Source organism: Rhamphochromis sp. 'chilingali' (assembly GCF_963969265.1).
Source record: "Rhamphochromis sp. 'chilingali' genome assembly, chromosome: 21".
Lineage (NCBI taxonomy): Eukaryota > Metazoa > Chordata > Actinopteri > Cichliformes > Cichlidae > Rhamphochromis > Rhamphochromis sp. 'chilingali'.
In genome coordinates this window covers 23,378,462-23,399,351 of record NC_137949.1, presented here as the reverse complement: position 1 = coordinate 23,399,351, position 20,890 = coordinate 23,378,462, and the positions used below count along the sequence as shown (strand labels likewise).

The 20,890-nt window shown below is 41.2% G+C and overlaps 2 protein-coding genes across 6 annotated transcripts in view; both read left to right on the top strand.

The window, feature by feature from the left end:
* The window catches only part of pcnt (pericentrin), a 33,949-nt gene extending 22,913 nt beyond the window's left edge, over positions 1-11,036 (top strand). For all 4 annotated transcript variants that reach the window (XM_080870877.1, XM_080870875.1, XM_080870876.1 and 1 more), the window contains 19 exons: positions 25-177; positions 838-1,017; positions 1,116-2,141; positions 3,312-3,482; positions 3,598-3,775; positions 4,031-4,341; positions 4,432-4,534; positions 4,638-4,810; positions 4,890-5,162; positions 5,350-5,507; positions 5,698-5,827; positions 5,949-6,740; positions 6,831-7,046; positions 7,161-7,376; positions 7,526-7,752; positions 7,835-7,911; positions 8,000-8,141; positions 8,241-8,368; positions 10,630-11,036. In XM_080870877.1, coding sequence (XP_080727003.1) covers positions 25-177; positions 838-1,017; positions 1,116-2,141; positions 3,312-3,482; positions 3,598-3,775; positions 4,031-4,341; positions 4,432-4,534; positions 4,638-4,810; positions 4,890-5,162; positions 5,350-5,507; positions 5,698-5,827; positions 5,949-6,740; positions 6,831-7,046; positions 7,161-7,376; positions 7,526-7,752; positions 7,835-7,911; positions 8,000-8,141; positions 8,241-8,368; positions 10,630-10,661 — 4,686 coding nt within the window. In that variant the 3' untranslated portion in view covers positions 10,662-11,036. The remainder of the gene's footprint in view (positions 1-24; positions 178-837; positions 1,018-1,115; positions 2,142-3,311; positions 3,483-3,597; positions 3,776-4,030; positions 4,342-4,431; positions 4,535-4,637; positions 4,811-4,889; positions 5,163-5,349; positions 5,508-5,697; positions 5,828-5,948; positions 6,741-6,830; positions 7,047-7,160; positions 7,377-7,525; positions 7,753-7,834; positions 7,912-7,999; positions 8,142-8,240; positions 8,369-10,629) is intronic.
* A 714-nt stretch (positions 11,037-11,750) lies between these two features.
* senp2 (SUMO specific peptidase 2) lies at positions 11,751-20,748 on the top strand. Of its 2 annotated transcripts, none has more exons than XM_080870464.1 (17): positions 11,751-12,114; positions 13,492-13,553; positions 13,640-13,749; positions 15,024-15,090; positions 15,225-15,306; positions 15,471-15,645; positions 15,779-15,885; positions 15,987-16,069; positions 16,504-16,552; positions 16,642-16,714; positions 16,798-16,941; positions 17,029-17,160; positions 18,394-18,618; positions 18,813-18,892; positions 19,008-19,092; positions 19,174-19,269; positions 19,416-20,748. In XM_080870464.1, exons 1-17 carry the CDS (start codon positions 11,936-11,938, stop codon positions 19,476-19,478), a joined length of 1,812 nt encoding a protein of 603 aa, XP_080726590.1. In that variant the 5' UTR covers positions 11,751-11,935; the 3' UTR covers positions 19,479-20,748. The 2 variants fall into 2 exon arrangements, with proteins under 2 accessions (XP_080726590.1, XP_080726589.1); XM_080870463.1 differs by having other exon boundaries at positions 16,795-16,941; positions 19,416-20,745.
* Positions 20,749-20,890: the final 142 nt, after the last annotated feature.

Sequence of the window (20,890 nt, the reverse complement as noted above, 5' to 3'; positions counted from 1 at the left end):
AAATAGTTACGTTGCATTTCTTAGGTTGAGGTTCTGCTTGGCCAGCTGGAGACCGTGCAGAGAGACTTGAATATAAAGGAAGCTGAAGTAAAACACCTCACACTACAGCTGGAGCTGCTGACTAATTCCAATGCAGCACATGTTAATGAGCTCCAAGAGCAAATTACTGCCCTGAAGGTAAGAAGTGGGATGTGTTTCTCAGATGACTAAACAATGTAACTGACCTAAAATATGTTACACTATACAGTTCAATACAATTCAATAAGTTGCGTTGGTCCAACATTTGTACTTTCATGTAAAACCATGACTGCAGCAAAGAATACTTGTGCCATAATTATATTGTCATCTCAGCTTTTGAAGACTTGGTTTTTTTTGTGAGTCTCCTCCCTTCCTGCGGTTACTTTACTGTAGCCTTAGCTTACTTGCACACTTCATGGCTGATAAAAGTAAGATGATTACTTGTTGCATTTACTTTTCTGTTGCTACATCAACTTCTATCAAGCCTGCTACGTCAGACTGCTACACCCAAACAAAGCCTGACTGAAATTTTTTTTTTTATTATTATTATTATTATTTTTTAAATGTGACTGAGTGAAGCAGTGCAGATGGGAAGACTGTTTTATCTGCTGCTCTGAGCTAGCCCTGTACCGTGAATCACAGGTTTTTACAGTTTAAAACGCATCGATAACATTTTTTTTATTTTTTTAAATATCAGTTTTTCTGGTTTTGCAGCAGATTTATTTTTTCTCTATTTAATATTTCCTCAGTTACACTCATTATGGTTACTTGAAAAACAGTTGAATCTGAGGATAACTGATAATGCACCACCAATTCCAGGGAAATGTGTCTGCCCTGACGATACTTAAGGAGGAAAAGGAGCAACTTTGCAAAGAAGATGAAATGGATGAAGAGACGCTCCCTTCAGCACTTCTTCAGGAGAAAAACCACGAGATCGACCACCTCAACAGTGAACTCCAAAGACTGGAACAGGAACTTGAGAATACCAGCGATAACAAGGTCAGTGTAAACGCTAACTAAATATTTGAGTGCACATACCTGGTGAGGCCATGATTTATTTTTAATGGAATCGTTTTGATTGTTTTTTTTGATAAAAGGTTCTGGAAGCTGAGCTTGAAGATCTGCGCTCACAGGTGGAACATCTTAAATCTGAAATCACAAGAGTGCGCCAAGACAAACAGGAAGAAGAGGAGCGCCTTCACGAGGTAATCAGTACGCTGCAAGCAGAACTCGCCACCCTGGGACCCAACCTGCATGAAGTCAGTGACTCTCAGGACGGTGACAGCATCAATCCTTCACCCGCCCCCAGCCCCGAACCTCAAAACGATACCATCCAAGAACAAGAGAAGAAAGCGGGGCCGAACAGCCTAAAGCATGAACTCAGCCTGACTCATTCTACCGCCTCCCGATCTCTTCGTTCTCGTATCAAGGCCCTTCAGAGTCAACTCGAGACTGCAGTGGCAGAGAAAGAGGGACTGGAACGATTACTGCTCACCCAGGAGGAAGAGTACAGAGGGCATGGGGAAGAATTTGGAAAGAGGCTAAAAGCTGAGAGAGAAAAGTCAGATGAAATCCAAAGTCTCCTCTCCCTGAAGGAAACTGAGCTGGAAGAGGTCACAGCCCAGCTAGAAGAGGAGAGGGAGAAGAGGAAGCTATCAGAGGAGGAGCGGAATGGCTGGAAAGTTCAAGCAGAAGAGGCGGGTACCCTGCAGGAGGAAAAAGCCCGCCTCAGCTCTCAGGTTTTGGAACTCCAGACTAATGAAGAGGAGAGGGTGCGAGAGATCAAAACTCTAAAAACAAAGGAGACGGAGATGGAAATGGAAATGGGCATCCTCAGAGAAAGCAGTCTCACTCTTGAGAGACAAGTCCAGGAGCTACGAGCAGAGGTGGTCGATATGGAGGAACAGGTGGCTCAGGAAAGGGCAAGAATTAAAACCCTGGAGACTGTGAAGGGGGAGCTTTCTGCTGAACGTGAGGCACTGAGGAGGAGAGAGGGCCAGCTCCAAGAGGAAATTGAAAAGCTACAACAGGAAGTGACTTCACTGAGAGCCCTCATCCAGGACCTGACAGTTAAGCTAAACGAAAACGAAACCAGTCAAGAAGAGGCTCAAAAGGAAGTGCTGGTAGGTGTTGGTTTAGTTTTAAAGAACAAACCTTATTATTGGCTCATTCACTTTGAACACAGCTATCTGTCATCAGTGATGGTCTAATTTGCGGATACGTCGGCCATATTTCTGTCTCCCATAAACCTTTACTGTCTTTGTGTGTATGTACAATTGGAAGGTTGGTGGTTCGATCCCTGGCTGCTCTAGTCTGACACATTCATTGGAGTATGAACATGTGTGACTGTTGGATTAAAAGCATTTCAGCATAGGAAAAAAGTGCTTGTATGAATGGGTGAATGAGACACGTTTGTATAAACCGCTTTGAGTGCTGCAGGAGAGTAGAAAAGTGCTATACAAGAATCGCTCAATTTATCATTCAATCTGTAATAACCATATAATATTAAAATGTTTTAACTGTTTGAGTATTTCATTAAACAGAGCAGTAAAACATGCTCTAATCTTCAGTTTTTAAAATTGTAATAGTTTCACTGAACAAATCTGTTTATTGTCACTCAAAAGAGTTATTTTTCAAAAATGTCAGTTGTCCAGCAACCTCTTTAAAATTAAACAAGCCTCAGTACGAAACAGGAAATATTTTGCTGCTGCTTTTCTTTTTCTTTCCCCTCCGAAGCATACAGCTGTGCCGCAAGACCACATCTGGTTATAATTAGGGGCGTTGCTGTTGTGACGTGGCGCAGCACTGAGAGATAGCAAAATCTTGACCCGCACAGAGGAAGTGACATTAAAAAGAGGAAGCAGGAAGAAAATCTTTGGTAGCACTGGCTTTTAAAGCTGTGTTGCACTTTATTTTTCGTGTTTTGTTCTAACTTGGCAGGATGTGGTAAGAAAAGAGAGCATGACTTATTTAATGCACTGGTTAGTTTGTAGCATGTCTCTGCATTTTATCGGAGCTTGTTGTTTTTGTTTTTTACTAGTTCACAGCTGCTTTTGGCAAATTTCTCTCTTCATGTTACATTGATGTAGTTGTTTGTAATGCGAGTGAAAGATTACAGCTTATGCAACAGATGCATACACTTACTATACTCAGTAAAATGCTGTTATATTTGAAAGTGTTTAAATCTGGTTATATAAGGTTTGTGTATGTTTTCTTTTTTTGGGGGGGGGCTAAAGGAAAAGGGGTGTGATATGACACTTAATGTTTCTGTGGATGTCTTTCTTCCACTTCAGACCCATGCTGAGGAGACCTTGGCTAAAGCAGACACTGCCTTGAGACAAAAGGAGGTTGAGCTGTCCAAGCTCAAGGAAGAACATCAGGCTCTGAGGACAGAGCTGACTGCACTGAGACAGGGTCTGAGTACCAGTACAGAAAGGGCTGAAAAACTGCATGAGGAAGTTCAGGTGGGAATCGGAGTGGACCACACATTATCAGATAAGATGTATAGTGGTTTTAATGTGGTGTTCTGAGTGCTTGAAGCTTGACTGCTGCGTTTTAATGTCACAATTTCTCTGGCAGACCAAAGATCGTGCTCTCATTGACCTTGAAGCAGACAACCAACAACTGAAGGCAGAACTTCAAAGCGTTCAGGAGGACTTGGCTGCACAGGAGGAGGAATTGGCCTATCAGCAGAGAGAGCTGCAGCAGCTCCGACAGCAGGGCCAACAGGACACACTTCAGGGATACCCACATAAGGGTGAGCACTAAATAAGTCTTTGCACTGATTGTGTGAGGGTAAATATTGATTTATGATTATGTGCAAGCCTATAAAAAGCAATGACAATGGAAATCTATTTGACCTAGCCTTTTATGTTTACAAGGAACAGTGGAATTTGGGTTTTAAAATAAGAAATGCAAACTTTGTTTAAAACATGATTTATAGAGCCCCCTGAACATTTTAACAGAAACATGTTCTCATACTGATCTTTTTTTTCTTTTCTTTCGCTGTCAGATATTTCTGTCGGAGCTTTCGAGGACATTGTGTCTCACCACGAAGACTCTCTGAGCTCTCCGGAGGTTTTAAGAAGACTCGAGTGCTCTGAGGACCGAATCCTTGAACGTTTCCACACCTCTGAGCTCAGTGGCTTGAATAACACAGGCCTGGACCTCCCCCAGGTCAAACCCTCTCCCAGGGTTGTAATGGAGCCTCCTTCACACTCCAGGACGATCACCCCAGACCCAGCTACACAGAGTTCCCACTCGCCACGCTCTGTGTCAGTGTCTGAGAACTACTCCATCCTCGATTCACTGGATGCCGATAAAGTATGTAGTTCGAGCTCAGATATGTAAACCATGTGTTCATTTCTTTTGGTTTCAGTTCTCACTCAGATTATTATGTTTTCTTGTTCACAGGTACGTGAATTGGAAGGACTTGACCTAACGACTCCTTCCTCACCACTTGGCTCCACCTCTTCCTTGTCGGCACCTGAATGGGCCAGTGACGGATATGGCAGCAGTGAGTATTTCCACACCTGTGACTTGTGAGGATTTTGAGTCACTTTTATATCTGGATATTCTGCATAAAGGCAGCTGAACGTCGCTGTTCTCCTCTTATTCAGATGTGAGTTCAGAACTGGGTGCTAGGCTGAGACTGGAGTTGGAGCAGACTGAGAGACTGGATGCTCAGTTTATTGAGTACCTCCGCTGTAGAGGAGTTGACCCCACCGCTAACACGGACAGTGCTGCGGGCAGTATGAGCTACAGTGATGATCTGTTGTCACCTGAGCTTCAGGTAGGCTTCACACACATTTGATAAACATGTTAAACTAACAAAAAGCCAGATTTTTCTTCACTTCACTTTCTTCACGCAGGGACTGTTGAAGAAAGTTTATCAAGAAAGCTGCAGAATTCTGACCTTGTCTCAGCGTCGTGTCAATCCATCAGCACAGTCTCATGTGTTGGACTTAAAAGCCTGCTCACTGAGTCTGTCGCAGCATCATGCTGAAGATGGCTCTGCTGTACTGCACCACCAAGATAAATCATCTAATCCTCCCATGAGCTGGCAGCAGGAGAAGAGGGCATTGCAGGAGACTGTGATTGCACTCAGAGAGCTGCTCTGTCGAATGGCACAAAGACACTCCCAAGTGAGTTTCAAGCGCTGGTTCAAAATTTCTTCTATTTAAAGGATAATTTGTTTTAAATCGGTTATTGGCATGAAGATATTATTTTTCATTCAGGTGTAAGATGAGTTTAACTTAACATGGTGCATTAACTTACCTTGTATCTGTATAAATCTTTTTTTTTTTTTTTTTTTTTCACCATCTTTCTCAGACTGATGACAGAGTTGACAGTAACTGGCACAGAGATCAATTGCAGACTGAACGACAGGATGAATCCCAACTGAGGGCAGAGCTGGAGGAGAGCCAGAAACAACTCAAATGTGCACATGACGCTCAGCAAGAGCAGAAGAACAAAACGATGTCGCTCAGGTATGTATTACCTGCTCAGAATACAGGCACTTAAACAGGCCTCCCCTGTGAATCAGCATTTTGCAAATCAGATGGGTTTCAACTTCATTGTTGAGGCATGTTAAAGGGCCCCTTTCCTAAACTTTTTTTTTTTTAATGTTTTAGTCTAAATGTAACTATGGTAAAGTTGGAAATGACCAATTTTCTTCAGGCTGACGATAGAAGAGGCTGAGGAAGCTTTGAGGAGAGAGCAGGCCAGAGTGTGTGAGCTTCAACAAGAACTGGAGCAGGAGAGGGCTCTAAGTCTGCGTAAAGGAAGGGAGGAGGAGGAAAGGAGAGAGGTAAGAGAGCACTAAAAATGGACACTACTAAAATTTTCTATTCGTACAGAAAACTTCAGTTCGCTACATTTGTAACATCACTACCCAATGTTTGTGTTTTTATGCAATGTACTCTGTCTAGAATGTACAGGTGTCTTCTGAGAAGCTGAGGTCAGAGGTCATGTCTCTAAAGGGGCAGGTGGAGCAGGAAAGGGTGGCCTGTAGCAACCTGAGACAAGAACTTCAGATTGAACAGTCCCGCTGTTTGCTGCTAGAGAAACGCCTGGAGGACACTCAGAAGGAGCTAGAAGATGAACGCAAACGTTCTTCCCAGCAACAAGAGCTCAGCTTGCAAGAAAAGACTCGTCAGGAGCTCCTGCTGACTGAAGCAGAAACTCGCTTGACTGAAATTCACTCGAAGCTTGCAGATTCTCACAGGAAGCTTGATGAAGAGCAAGACCGCTGCTCCAGGCAGGTGGATGAGCTCAGCCGTAGACATGATGCCGACGCTGCAAGAGACAGGAAGTTCATCTCGGACTTGCGCTCCCAGCTAGAGCAAGAGCGAAGGCAAGGGGAGGAGTTGGCAGCTGTGGCGGACAGACTGAGGGCAGAGTTACTACAGAGCAGGAGGCGATGGGAAGAAGAGGACAGAACGAGGAGGGAGGAGCTTCAGAAGGAGCAGGAAGCAGCCACCCGAAATCGTATCACAATTGAGACTCTGAAGGAGCAGAAACAGGAAGCAAACCAGGCTTTAGAGGTGGAGCGAGAGCAGTCCAGGCGCCAAGGGGTGGAACTCGCAGAGCTGAAGGAGAGACTCCGAGTGCTGAAGGACAAAGAGAGGGAGAGGGAGGAGCAGTGGGAAAGGGAAAAGAGGAAGGAGATGCAAGAGCAGATGGAAAGAGAGAGGCGACAGGAGAGGATCAACAGCAAACTGGTAAGATGCATCAGCCAAAATCTTCTCTAGTGTACTCACTGCCTATGCAAATCCATACAGACACATCATTGTGAACATTTCTGACTTTAGTGTGAGTTGGAGTTGTTGAGGCAGCAGGACCAGCAGCGTATGCAGGAGCTGCAGCGCACTCTGGCAGAGCTGGAAAGAGACGAGAGAGAGATGGCTGCTCAGCGCCTGTCTGGACAAACAGCGGGACAACAACGCGAAGCTGAACCTTTCCAGCACCCCCACACCAACCTCCATACTGATGGTGGCCAGGCAGGAGTGTTAAAGCAGCACCAGCAGGTATTCAAGTGCTTTAATCCCTATGAGGAATCCAAACTATTGTGACAAAGTTTTTCATTAGGATTACATTTTAGCACATGTAATCATTGCTAAATGAACTTTTTCTCACCTTAGACGCCGTCCAAGTCGTCTTCCAACCTGTTGGAGACGTTACTGAAGGAGAACTCTGAGTTGACAGAGCGTGTGACATCACTGAGCCAGGAGAGGGCCACTCTCAAACACAAACTCACCTGCCTGGAGCGACAACTGCGCCGCACAGAGAATGAGCTCGCCAAGGTCACCGCGGAAACCGAAAATAGGCCTGTCTACGACATATCCAGCCAGAGCAAGGTCAGTAGGCAGCACATCAGGATAAATTTTTGCAACAGCTTTTCAAGAACAGATATTGACTCCAAAGGACCTAATTGCCATTTCTGGCTTCGCTGTACGCTGTTGGTTGTATAGGGATGAAATGTTGACAGCGTTTGCTTGATTTGCAGCTTCAGCGTTACTATGAGCGCTACCTGCGAGCTGAGAGCTTCAGGAAAGCTCTGGTGTACCAGAAGCGTTACTTGCTGCTGCTGATAGGAGGATTCCAGGAGTGTGAACAAGCCACGCTGTGTCTTATCGCTCACATGGGAGCTCGACCCTCACCCCCAGTCTCCTCCAAGCGTAGACCCCTCGGACGATTTAGGGCTGCAGTGCAAGTCATAATTGCGGTCTCAAGGTAAGAAATGTATCATCATATACATATTAGTTGTATTCCCTAGAAGGCAGAGATTATTAGTTAATTCCATGCACTTTTTCAGAATGAGGTTCCTGACGAGGAAATGGCAGAAAGCAATCCGAAGATTATCAACTGGGGTTGTCAATGGGCATGCTCCAGGTCAGCTCTGTCTACATAGTTTAGACTTGCGTGTATTATCCAAGTGAGTATGAGTGCATAGGTAATTTAATTTTATTGTTCCTGGCAGGGCCTAAAGCTGAAGTTTTAAGGCAGCAGCAGCCAAGATCAAATTCTGACCCGACGCAGATCCGAGACAGCAGCGCCATCTACATAGACACTCTGTCAGCGCTCGTCCCACCCAGCAAATCGCCCTTCAGGCTGCGCCACAGGTTTGGCCTCGCTTAGCAGATTTTATTAGAAACTGATATGATTCAATTAGTTTTTAGGTTTTTTTTCGTCTTCTTAAATACGCTTTCTACACTCTTCAGGTCACACTCCAGTACCCCTTTGGCCTCTGTACAATCAGGTGGAACAGCTCAGGATCCAGAACAATCCCTGACAGAATATATCCGTCATCTAGAGAAAGTCCAGCAGCGGTTGGTGGGAGCCAAGCAAGGTGAGTAGCATTTAGAATACGAAAGAGGGGAGAGGGGGGGGGGGGGGGTTATAAGGTATTCACTGCGAACACAGGGTGTATCCCTAATGATAAGTTCATTGGTTTACAGGTGGGAACACTGTTGCTGTATGTCTGCTTGGCCATAGCAAACCATGACAGATTGAGCAGTGCACAGGCTTGAGAGAAAACACTGTGGTGATGGTCTTCAAACAGCTCAACACTGACAGCATTGGGTTTGCCTTATTGAGCACAATTTAAGGGGTTCTGAACACTTAATTTATTTGAATATCAAACTGGAAGATGTTTCAGGGCACTGGGATATAGCACTTGTACCAGCATCAGACTACACAATAGTAGCCTAGGAATGGCCCAAGTGTACTTTCAGTACACTCTAAAGAACACAAGATAATACTTGTAAACATGGAAAAGGGAGGAAAGAGTCACACAATCATCTCTCTTGGAAGTGCCCTAAACCAAATTAACCAACCAGCCACGAGACGGCTTTACTGACAAGTGACTAAATTGTATCGGGCTCTTTAAAATGACTTTCAGCTGCTCCCTGGTCACCACAGCAGGTTGCTCCACATGTTTGATTTGGCAAGGTTTTATGCCAGATGCCCTTCCCCGACATAACCCTGAAGGAGTTATGCCGGGGAGCTTTTGCCTGGGAAGCAAAAGCTTGCTGGTTCCCTACATAAAGGAGACCATGTTGGGCTTTTTGCATATATAAATGCACTTTGTGCTGTTGAAGAAACTCCCAGGTACCTGAAAATTCTGTTAAAATGTATTGCAGGCATGAGCATTCTAGTCTGCTTTGTCTGCCATTGAAAGAATTTGTGAATCTGACTGTGTGACTTAGCAACCCTCTAAAAAGATAAATGTTGTGTGAGCTGATCCTGGTGCTTCATGCATGTCTCCTAAATAAATCACCCTGTTTCTGGGAGATGTTTCCTATGCATTTTTATAGCCATTAGTCTGGTGCAAGTCAGTTAACCATTCAGATATATATATATATATATATATATATATATATATATATATATATATATTTTTTTTTTCTCCCCCCCCCCCCCCCCCCCCCCCCCCCCCGGGACCATACTGGTTTAAAAAAAATGAAATAAAATTGTTTCCACATCCCACAAAACCTGTGCTCTATCATCTTCCAACCTAGTAAACAAGACTCATTTATCCCCACCCCCCAAAGAGGAAAGGAAACTACAGTCACCCTGTTCCCCTGATATGATTGGTTATCGGCAGCACTGGCTGCAAGAGAACGGGACTTGGCTGTACCTGAGCTGCTTGTCGCCCCTTTACCTATATGGGCCAGGTGAGTGTGAGTGTAACACACTCACTCCACTGAAGGACAAAGTAGCACAGTGCTCAGGGACTGACTTGTCACTAGTCACCGAGCACAGTCTATTACAGGGGATAACTTTGGTCTGAAAATGTACATGTCCTGCAGGGTTGTTCTATAAAATTGAATTCAAACGTATTAAATAATAATTTTTGAGAGACATGTCATGTGGTGTGCTGTGAGATCTGGCTGTCAATGCAGTGAGAAGCTAAGCTGTCAGAAATGTGATACTGAGGCATGATGATGCCATAATAAGTGATGATTCAAGATTTAAACCGTGGCTGAGCACATGGCAGAGCTTCCTGTCAACACGGTGAACGAGTTGAATGCATCTGGAAAAGTAGAACAAAGGAGGTACATAGTTACATCGAGTACAATGTCTGAAGCCCAGGTGGCTCTGTATGTGTGAAGAAAAGAGGTTAAGCTGGTGCAGTAGATGCATAACGTGGATGCAAAACCCTGCAGAGCATGAAGTCACTGAGTGGAATAGTTTATTCCATTTCAGCTACATTTGTTTTTATGTCTTGTTTTATTTAACTTTGTTTGTGTAAATGTTGAAGTGTTTTGAGGTGCACTCTGAAATTTTGAGGGAATAGTGGCACATGCTCATCTACTTATCTCATAACTTTCGCCATCAATGCTCCTGTGCCTTACTGCTTTTAGTCTTAGAGCTAGAGATGCAGTTCTCTAACAAGAATTATGTCAGTGCTATTTTTCAGTACATTGTCATAATTTTAAAAGTCAAGTATTTTGTTTATTAACTAGTTGGAAAACTACTAAATAACTACTACGTTTACTGAAAGGAACTTCTAGTCAAGACCATTTTAAACTTTAGCTTGGTTCCTGTTTATGTAAGGTGCCAGTTTTGTTGCTGCATCTAATTTTTCTTCTTCTCCCCTTTCTGTAGGTTCATCTGGTCTCCTGCCTGATCCAAAGTAGCCTGAAATCTAAAGACTGAATCTGCCTGCATATTGTTTCAAAACTGCTCATGCCTTACATCTTGTAGAAATGTATAGAAATTATAAGTTTCCTGACTTTTATACTAAATTATTTTTTAATTATTTTTGGAGGGTAATTTTTCTATCCTGTGTACTGCCAATATTTTGAAAGTCACTCTTTATACACTGTTTCTCAAACACTGTTTGCTTTTTTTGTGCTCTGTAAATGGTGTTAATGTTCTCCACACGTGTTACTAAATGCACTAGTTTTATACTCTAAGTCTAAGATCTGTGCTAAACTTGTGCACCATTATAAAATGTAAACCACGTCCATGTTGTTTTTATCATAAAGTAAATAAAGTGTGACTATGAACCAGATGGAGTGTTTCTTGCAAAATCTCAAAACACAGGTATCCTGATAAATATTGAACAATGGCGGGGTGTTTTAGTTCTGTTTGTAGTCCACTGTTAGGCTTAATAAAGAGTTGATTTAAAACAGGAAGTTTTTAGTGCACAGAGTAAAGCAGTGAGCATTTTGGTATACTAAAGCTGTACAAAGGTAAATCCAGTCAGTAAGGAACTTCTAATTGGGTAGTTTTATTTTTGGTCTCTTTACATTTTCTACAAAAATAGGGATTTTTAAATACACATTATTACATTAGTAACAGAAACATCAGCCACTAAATCAACTATTAATGACAGCCACATTTGAGAGAGGTTAGAATACTGAGGTATTTGGGATTTTTTTTTTTTTTTTTTTTTTTTTTTCGTATGCTGATTTAGTATTATGTAACAAAGAATGGACCTATGCTAGAGGTTTGCTGTCAGCTTTGTAAGAAGTAAATAACGCTGAAATTGTGATTTAGATTAAATGAAACCAATCTTTAAATAAATCTAAAGAAATCCATGCTCTAACTTCTCCCACTTGCTCTCCTAATGAGAAAGCTGCCAAAGATACCACTCCGTGATCAGGGGTTCGTTTGTTTATTATCTCCGCCACGATGCTTTATGTTTAGTATTTTATCTGTCGTCTTTAGACTTTACACTTTAGAACACCGCCCACTCGTTTTGTTTTGGTGTGTAAAACGTTTGCCCTTCGCAGAACGTCAACACGGAATGACGGACGTTGTTGGCGTTTCAGCACAGCGACGCTAATGCTAAGCTAAGCTAATGGTGGGCGGTGTGTCGTAGATTGCGGTTTGACATCTTGCCTGTGGAGAAATAGTCCTGGACCGCATTGAAAACGTCGTTACAATTTTCTCGTATTTGTCTGGGATGTATGGATGGATACTTGGCGGATTCTCGTCGCTGTTTGAGCCCATTACGGGGCAAAACCCCACGGAGTGGCCTGGGAAAGGTAGCGTTAGCGCAGAGGTACCCACGCGACCAGGCGTAAAAACAGCAGCTTGGCGGCAGGAGAGTCACTGCAGACCCGCTAAACGGAACTACCAGAGGTCGGTGATTGAAAATGGTCTATATTTTTTTCAGTCCTAAATAGTTCACACTTCGTTGGCCATTTAATCATTTGTTTGGATTGTTGAGGGCAGTCATTCACCCTTCCAGCTAGCTAACATTAAGTTTTGAGTTAACTTTAGATGGAATTTGTTTATTCACAGCAGGTGAATTTTAAAAAACTATTTTACTGAAGTTTGCTGACAGTATGTTTATAACGGTGTCAGTGGACACCCACATCACATTTAATATCAAGTACACTCATAGCGAAAGCGGAAGTAGTCTAAAACAAACTATTATGACCGTTCCAATATTAACTTATTTTTGTTTAAAATCCTATTTAAATCCAGTAGCTTGCTACTGTAGCACAGCACGGCAGACTTGAGAGTAATTTTAACTGATTTTGTAAGCCTGCTGGTAAAGGTCGCCCAATGATATCTGCATGGTTTTGTTTGGGTTCAGGCAGCACAGTCAGCAGTTTGTATATACTATCAGTACACAAACAAGCTCTAGAAAGACTGGAAAAGAAACAAATACAGTGGCATCATTGTAAATTTTGTTGGTAGAAAAAAGTATATGTTAAACTCTGAGAATTTGATACATTTTTTTTCTTGAAATGTATTTTTGTAATTTGTGAATGGACGTAAATGCGTAATTTAGTCAAAGTATTTTAAAATTTAGCAGCAAAGCACCTCCCACAGTGGGAGTAGTTAGTGATCACTCCAAGCTACCAGTATGCAGAACAAGATTTATACAGTCCTCTTTTACAGTTAAAGGTCTGTCTCAAGAAATGGGTCTTTTCTTGCTGTTTTCTTCATTATGTTTTTTTTATGATTGTACTGACAGGTTGTGGCTTAAAAACCTAACTGGGGCCAATGCCTGCAAATTAGCTGTAGCTAGAATTCCTGTGTACATAGCATTGGTTGCATTTTATATGAATGCATCATTGCTAATATGTATGGTCACTGGTATATAAATAAAAGTGCTAATGAATAAATTCAAAACCCTTGTTTCAGTTTCTCAAACATTTGTTGATGCAAATTGTGTCTTTATCTCATAGAAAGTGCATATCTTTGGGTTTTGTGCAAATATATTGATGTTTGAACTCGTCACTTTGGGCTGTCCAAATCTGCGATGGCCTTTGGAACTATTGCCAAATTACCTCCAGGTTAATGGATGTTAAACCCTCGTTAGAATTCAAGAAGAACACAAAAAGAAATCCCCTCATAATTAATAGCTACATTTCCTCTGCGCTTTTATTCACAAAAGGTTGCCACAGCTGGTAGCGTGAGATTTATTTATTTATTTTTTTAAAATCTCTTTGCAAGATTATGTATTTTTGAAAACCACTCATTTCGAACCATTTTCTGTTATTACAGCGTGCATGTTGCAGAGAGTGTTTGCCAGAGTGAGCAAGTCGAAGTGAAAAGACGCAAAAGAGGTTTGTTAGAATATAAAACTGCTTAATATTTTTTGCTTCCTGACGTGGAATTCGGTGATCGTGATTTGTGGTGTCCTGTCTTTCAGATGTCGTCATCAGCTTCATGAAGAAGACTGTGGCTCGGGTAGCAGGTTTACTCAGACTGCGGAAATCACTGACGAGGTGTGAGAAGCCCAGATCTCATGAAGAAACACAGGTGAGTGCCCCGTCTGTGCTTCAGACGCATACATTTGGTATTGTTTGCTACAGTGTATCAGAGTTCATCGAATAGACAAGTACTGTAATGACTGGGAGTTCTAAGCTGAGGTGTAATGATAGGTAGACACACACCACTTCTTAGGGCGTTTTCACAGCTACTCTAAGGAGCTTGGAAAGAACAGCGTCTACACTTCTTTAAGTTGCTTCAAGATGTTTCACCTCTCATCCGAAAAGCTTCTTCAGTTCTAGGGTCAAAGGGTGGAGAGTCCCAGATGTAAGCCCCGTGGGAGTGTCCCCCAAGAGGGACAATGATCCTCTACCTAGTCAGACGACTCAAGGTGTTAAGATGGGTGTAGGTCACAATCAGCCAAGGTTTCGGGTGAGGTCATTGTGAAACCTAACCTAACCCCACCCTGTCATGTGATTTCCTGAGGTTAGATGGCCCAGGATGTGAGTAGGCGTTAAGGCGTCTGGGAAGGGATCTCAGAACTGGATTATAGATGGCAGACAGTTGGTGCCGTAAGCAACCGCCTCTGTTCAAAGGTGGTCGTTCACAGTGGACGTAAATGGCTTCTTTCACTCCTCTTTCAAACCATCTGTCTTCTCTGTCCAAAATGTGAACATTGTCATCCTCGAAAGAGTGACCTTTTTCTTTTAGATGTACAGTAGATAGACAGCCGAGTCCTGTCCCATGGAGGTGGCTCTTCTTTCCAAGCTCCTTGAAGTACGATGACCTGGATGTCTGAGAACCTTTACAGACAAAAAAAATGTCCCATAAGCCTTGCATTCTGGGATGCAGCAAGGTACTATAGATGTGCAGAGGGTCTGTACAGGCTAGCAACTAGCTGTGAAATGAATGTCAAGTCTCCATGTTGTCAAATAATCCAGAACACAGGCCCTTCTTCCTGTATTTACTTTTGTTGCTCCCACCCCAGACACATCTGGCCAATAGGACAGAACATTCTCACATGGTTTGTAGTCACGCATATTGGTTCACTTGGAGCTCACTCAGATTTTCTATGTGAAAACAAACCAAATCACAGGGAAAAGCTACAAGTTAACAAACTCATCAAGTGATTCGGACCTTTATGGAGGAGCGATTATGGCTAATTTAGGCAAAACAACACTTTAAGTCTTTTGGGAGTCTCTTTGTGAGATGTGATGCATACTACATGTGCTGCTTTATCCATGTGGATACATACAGTTTCATAGCTAACTTTATTTATCCGTGTAACTCTCTGTAATTCCATTGAATTTCCTCTGTTGATCCAGCCTGTCGCTCTAATGGGCATAGATGAGCTCCACACCTCATGGCTGAACAGTACTGAATGGAGAATGGGTAAGCGAAGATGGACCTTTTAGTGCACAATTCATGATTATACTCACGTCACTGTGTTTCAACCAAGCTTGTCAGTGCAGAATGATCTCATCCTTATACCCAATGTCATTTGTTTTGATGTTCTTTCTTCAAAGATAAACCAGTAGCTGGAGGTAATGAGAGTCAGGGAAAGAATCCTTTTCAGAGCTCTTTACCTCCTTTAATGAGGAAATACAGGCAAGTGATTCAGTACTGGAGATTTATGTAAAGTACAAGTCATCCAGTACCTTTTTTTTAGCCTTTGTGCTTGCAGTCTTCAGGCTGTTCTTTTTCTTTTATGTTACCACCTATTGAAAACGGGTCCCATGCTAATCTACCTCCCTCTTTTTATTTTAATCCAGTGGGACAACGCTCCCTGTAGGGCTTCCAGACAGAGCAAAGGACAGGGAGAGGAGAGGATCCCTCCAGCTGCTGTCCTCAAGGCCTGTGCTCAGGGTGGGAAATGCTTATCCTGACCCAACATGCAATGGCTTTGGACACAACCGCTGCTACAAGCCCAGTCTTACTGTGGAAGAGGTAAATTAGTCAGTTATTTGTATATATGAAAATATACTTAAATTCCACTTTTCCCCACCTCACAGTGCCAATAATCAAACTTTAAAAGTATGAACCTCTGCACGTTCATTTCTGATATTTTTGGTGTCTTCAGGCCATAAAGCAGAATAATAAGGAGCACTACAGGCGGCTGCTGGAGATGGTGACAGAGAAATACAGCAAAAGCCAGCCACTACCTTTTAACCAATCAAAACCACAAGAGTTAGTATTAGCTTTGATTTTTATGTGTTTTTTTTTCTTTTCATTTTAATATTTCCATTGGCCATGAGCTAATAAGTGGCTTATTTTGTATTTATCCTCAGAGATCCGTTGTCACAGGTTGATCACAAAACTGCTGCTTCAGTAAAAACTTTTGAATCAGTACACAGGAAGACGGGACAGATAGGTGGGGCACTCGGCTATCCATTACAGACAAAGCTGATTTGTTTTTATTCATTGTTGACGATTACAACTAATTGCAGATTGTTATTAGTTTAACTTCACCCTTTTTTGTAATCTATAAATAATTTTGTCAATAACACATGATCAAATATCAATTAATGAATATAATTCTTTTGTAAGGTTACAAGTGGTTTTTACTTGAAAAAACAACTTTAACAATCACAGAATTGTCCAGATACTTAGTTGGGGGGGATGGTGTGTTGATTAAATCATGACTGTTTGATCTCTGGTTTATTTGTAATATTTTATTAGAATAAATAAAGCCTTTCATATCACACAGTCACTTCACCCAAAGTAGGTTTAAATGCATGTATACATATTGATCAGTAAACATGTTGCAGTGACTCTTCTGTTCATGGTTTATGGTTTATTTCACAGCTGCTGCAAGTCTATTTACATGGAGAAATGCATCTGCGGCTAACGACAGGTTGGTGCGGTGCTATTTTTATTTAAACGACTGCGTCATGCATAACGAGGAATGATTGCTTTAACTTCTTTTATGCGACTCGTCTTCAGCAGGGGGAGTTTCACCTTTAGTAAGCCAATTAGTGGACCCTTTGAGGACCCACAGCCTGTTGGATATATAAAGGTAGTCACTCCTCCTCTTCTCTGACATGCCACAGCATGGATATGAGTCTGTCCTGTCCATAATCTTGACCTGTGTTGCAGCAGAAACATCCAGCAGATTTGGATCTTTCTACAGAGGTAGCTACTCGCCTCAACCTCGTGGACAGAGACGCTCCTGCTGTCGGTCTGCCTGACACACATTCTGCACATACAAGGCACAGTGAGGAAGACATACCCAGACTGACCAAGGTAAGAGTCTGTGTTTAATGTGGACTTTTTATGCTGAGATTATTTATTTATTTATTTTTAATGTGTATATTGTCTGTGTGTGTGTAGGAAATGGCAGCAGAGGTGAGTGGAGCTTTGGCTCAAAGTGATCCCAACCGTGTCCTGAGTGCAGCTTTCAAACTTCGCATCACACAGCGAGACCTGGGTACACTACAAGAAGGCAGCTGGCTCAACGATGAGGTGAGAAAGTAGAAATGCTGGAAAGGTTTTTAAATAGAATAAATTTCATGGTTATTTTAGACAGTTATTTAATCTAAAAGCTCTTGAAAACTTCACAAAAAAGTACACAGCACAAAAAGTCAAAAACAGGACAAGAGCAAGTTTTGCACAAAAACAATGGAGGAAACAATCATGTCTGTATTTACCTTGATTTTCTTGTTTTCATAATTGTTAGATAATTGTTGTTAGTTAATGTGAGTGCTTGATTTTTATTGTGTGACGCATAATTTTATTTATCACGCCCAGGCCAGGCAGCCTTATAAGGCACCAGTGACAAAGGAGCTGAGCCAGTGGACTAACTAGATATTCTTTATTAATCATAGGGGCAGTACAAAAGAAGGTGTAATTCATTCTCAACCTCTCATAATCCCCATAGCCTCTTGCCATCCTAGAGTTCAACAGTGATGTTTGGCATAATTTGAATACATCTTCACAATTTTGGCGTTAACAAAATATCTTAAGTATTTGTCTTATATGTTTATCTTTCTTCAAATTTGATTCACATTGCTACTAAAATGTCATTGTAGAGATACTGTAGTGGTTCAGCTTCCTCAAAAACACCAAAGAGCTCCACAGCATTCTTTAAATCCCTGTTTTTTGCAGCATAATTTAATATAGAGTTATCACATGCATCATGCATTTGTGTCCTAAGAAAAACCCAACATGTCAGCTAAATCTAGCAGCTTCATAGTTCGTAAATGCATCAAGATATTTGTGTCTGATCCAGTGTTACAGGCCAGAGGTTTCTTGCTTCTTAGTGTGCCTTTTTTCCCTAAAATTAAAATTCTTACTTATTTAATTATGTTTGTAGCTGACCATCATCTATAGCACTAGCTGTTTAATACATTTAATGTCTTACAAATTATCTTCAGACTCAACCAGTATGGTAATATCATCTGCATACAATCAAATGCCCAGGGCGAAATCACCCATATAAATTGGATTCCTTAATTCTAAGAGCTAAATAAATTGTACACAGGGTAGGAGAAAGAACATCACCTTAATGCCAAAGAGTGTTAAACCAACCAGTATGCATATTATTAATTAATTGCATGTATAAATACTAATTTATGTTATTTTGTTGTAAATGTTTTGTTAAAAAAAAGCTGTAGACTCAGATTATTCAATGTGTGTCTTTAATGAGTGTTTATGTATGGCATGTTTTATATTACAATTTTTGTGTTCTCCACCAAGGTGATGAACTTCTACCTTTCCCTGATTATGGAGCGAAGCTCTGGTGAAGCAGGGCGATTAAAAGTCTACTCCTTCAGCACCTTCTTCTTCCCAAAGCTGAGGGGTGGAGGAGGCGGGCAGGCTGGAGGACACGCTGCTGTGAAGCGCTGGACCAAAGCTGTCGACCTCTTCACGTTTGACCTCATTCTGGTCCCTCTGCATCTAGGCGTCCACTGGGCATTGGCTGTGAGTCACTTTGGATCTACCAGTTTTTGACTTGCTCTGCCTAAAAATACCTGTAATATTGCAAAGGCTCACTCTGTACATCTAAACTGTGATCAGTATTTTTGCCAGTCATTGTCACAAATCAAATGTTTGCACTGTTTTTATTCCAGAGAAGCAGAAGTGCACATTTTAATCGCTCACCTTTTTCTTTGCAGGTGATAGATTTTCGGTCAAAGACAGTGAAGTCTTATGACTCGATGGGCCGGAGACACGATGACATCTCGAGTCTTTTACTGTGAGTCGTCAATTTTCTCTTAAGCTCCATTTTACTGGCTACGTTAGACATGTTTTCACTATAGATTTGTTTTTACTGAAGCATTATAAATGATGTAATTGTGCTGATTTTTCAGACTCTACCTTATAGAGGAGCACAAAGCAAAAAAGGGTAGAGAGCTCGACTGCACCAAATGGACTGTTGGAAGCTTGAAAGCTAGTGTAAGTCTGTGATGAATGAAGTAACACTTCAAATGTGTTATTCCTCACAGTGAAATTAATGACTCTGTATTATGCATGTAGGAGATTCCCCAGCAGAAAAATGGAAGCGACTGCGGTGTTTTTGCCTGTAAATATGCTGACTATATCGCAAGAGGACAGCCCCTTACCTTTAAACAGGTGTGTATTCTGAAATCCCTGCCTTTCTTGGCACATTGCAGCATATCAGTGAATTGGTGTGAAACCATGTATGAAAGTCCAATTTAAATATACATATGAACAGATAACAAACGATATACGAATAACATCTGCTTCTTACTTTACAGTGCCACATGCCTCTCTTCAGGAAGTTGATGATTTGGGAAATTCTTCATCAGAAGCTGCTATAGAATAGAAGGGTCGCATCCATTGTTAATGGCCTACCAGAAGAGACTGAGTCAGTGGGAACAACCTCTCGTGTACAGTGACTACATGTGAAGTAAGAGAATAATAAATGGGCCAAAGAAGTGGACTTTACCGACTGAGATCTAACCCAGTCTCGCTCTCCAGATCTGGAGTAACAAACACTAGTCTTAAGAGTTAATTGTTGCTTATCGTGTCAGGGACATGTAAACATTTTGTATTCTCTGAGTTGTAATTAGAGACAGTATTTGTAACAAGTGTGTGTCTTAAAGAAACTTTGGCACTACTGACTGAATGACTTGTTATTGATTGTGTTTCCTTATTGTTTGAAGTGCTGCTTGAAGTGCCTTAAGTCTTCTCACACTGAGCTCGGCATAGTTTTTTTTGTTTTTGTTTTTTTCCCTTCAGTTGGGAAATTTGTTATTTACAACCCAACAATCTAGGTGTAGTTTACCCCTTCCAGCTATGATCAGAGTGGACAGCAGATGACTGGGGTGAAACTTAATCTTTTTCTAAAAATATAGACAATGGCAATTAAAATACCTCCTCCAGACATTTGTCTGACAAAACGTGCATGATTGAGTGCTTGTCGTAATGACAAGATGTATGATTCCCGATTATTTATGACTGGATGAGTGTATTTTGGAGTGTCTGTGTATAGTTTTTTTTTTTTTTCTTCATGACTGGAGTATTAATAGTTGTCTCTCCATATTTACCATAAAGCGCTGTTAGAGCTGTGAATCTGTTCAATAAGTATACTGCAGCAGGCTATTTAGGGCTGTTACAAAGACTCGAATTATAGTATACTCCATTTAAAAGACAAACTACTGTACACACATGCATGTTTGTGCTCATGTCTTTTTTCTTTTTCTTTTTTTTTTGCTAAAATAAAGTATTTCTCCTTTTTTTTTTTTTAAATTATGTATTGATTGATTTATCATTAGATTAAGTGAGATAAAGGCAAATAATCTGTGTCTGTGGACTGGATCAGCCACAAGAAAAGGTGTTGAGGGATATTAGGAAAAGTATTGCAAATATATAAGCCTGGAAAATGGAGGTTAGTATTAAAAAGAAATACAGAGATCTAATCGCAAAATAGTGTTTTTGCAATGTCCAAGGCATGTTAGGTTTTTAAATTTTTTTAAAGTCTTATGAAAATTAATCATCTCATTCATGAATATTAAGAACAGTGGTTTGATAAATTGTTTGTTCATAATAATAAAGCTGCTGTACAATAATTCTCTTTTCCTTTCCATCATTATAACACCAAATTTAATATAAATAAAAATTATTTCTCAGGAAACCGATTTTGATTTGTTAACCAAAAAGTCCGAGTTTGATTACAATCCCAAAACATGTTTTAAAGTTTAATAACAAGTGTTATTATTATTATTATTTT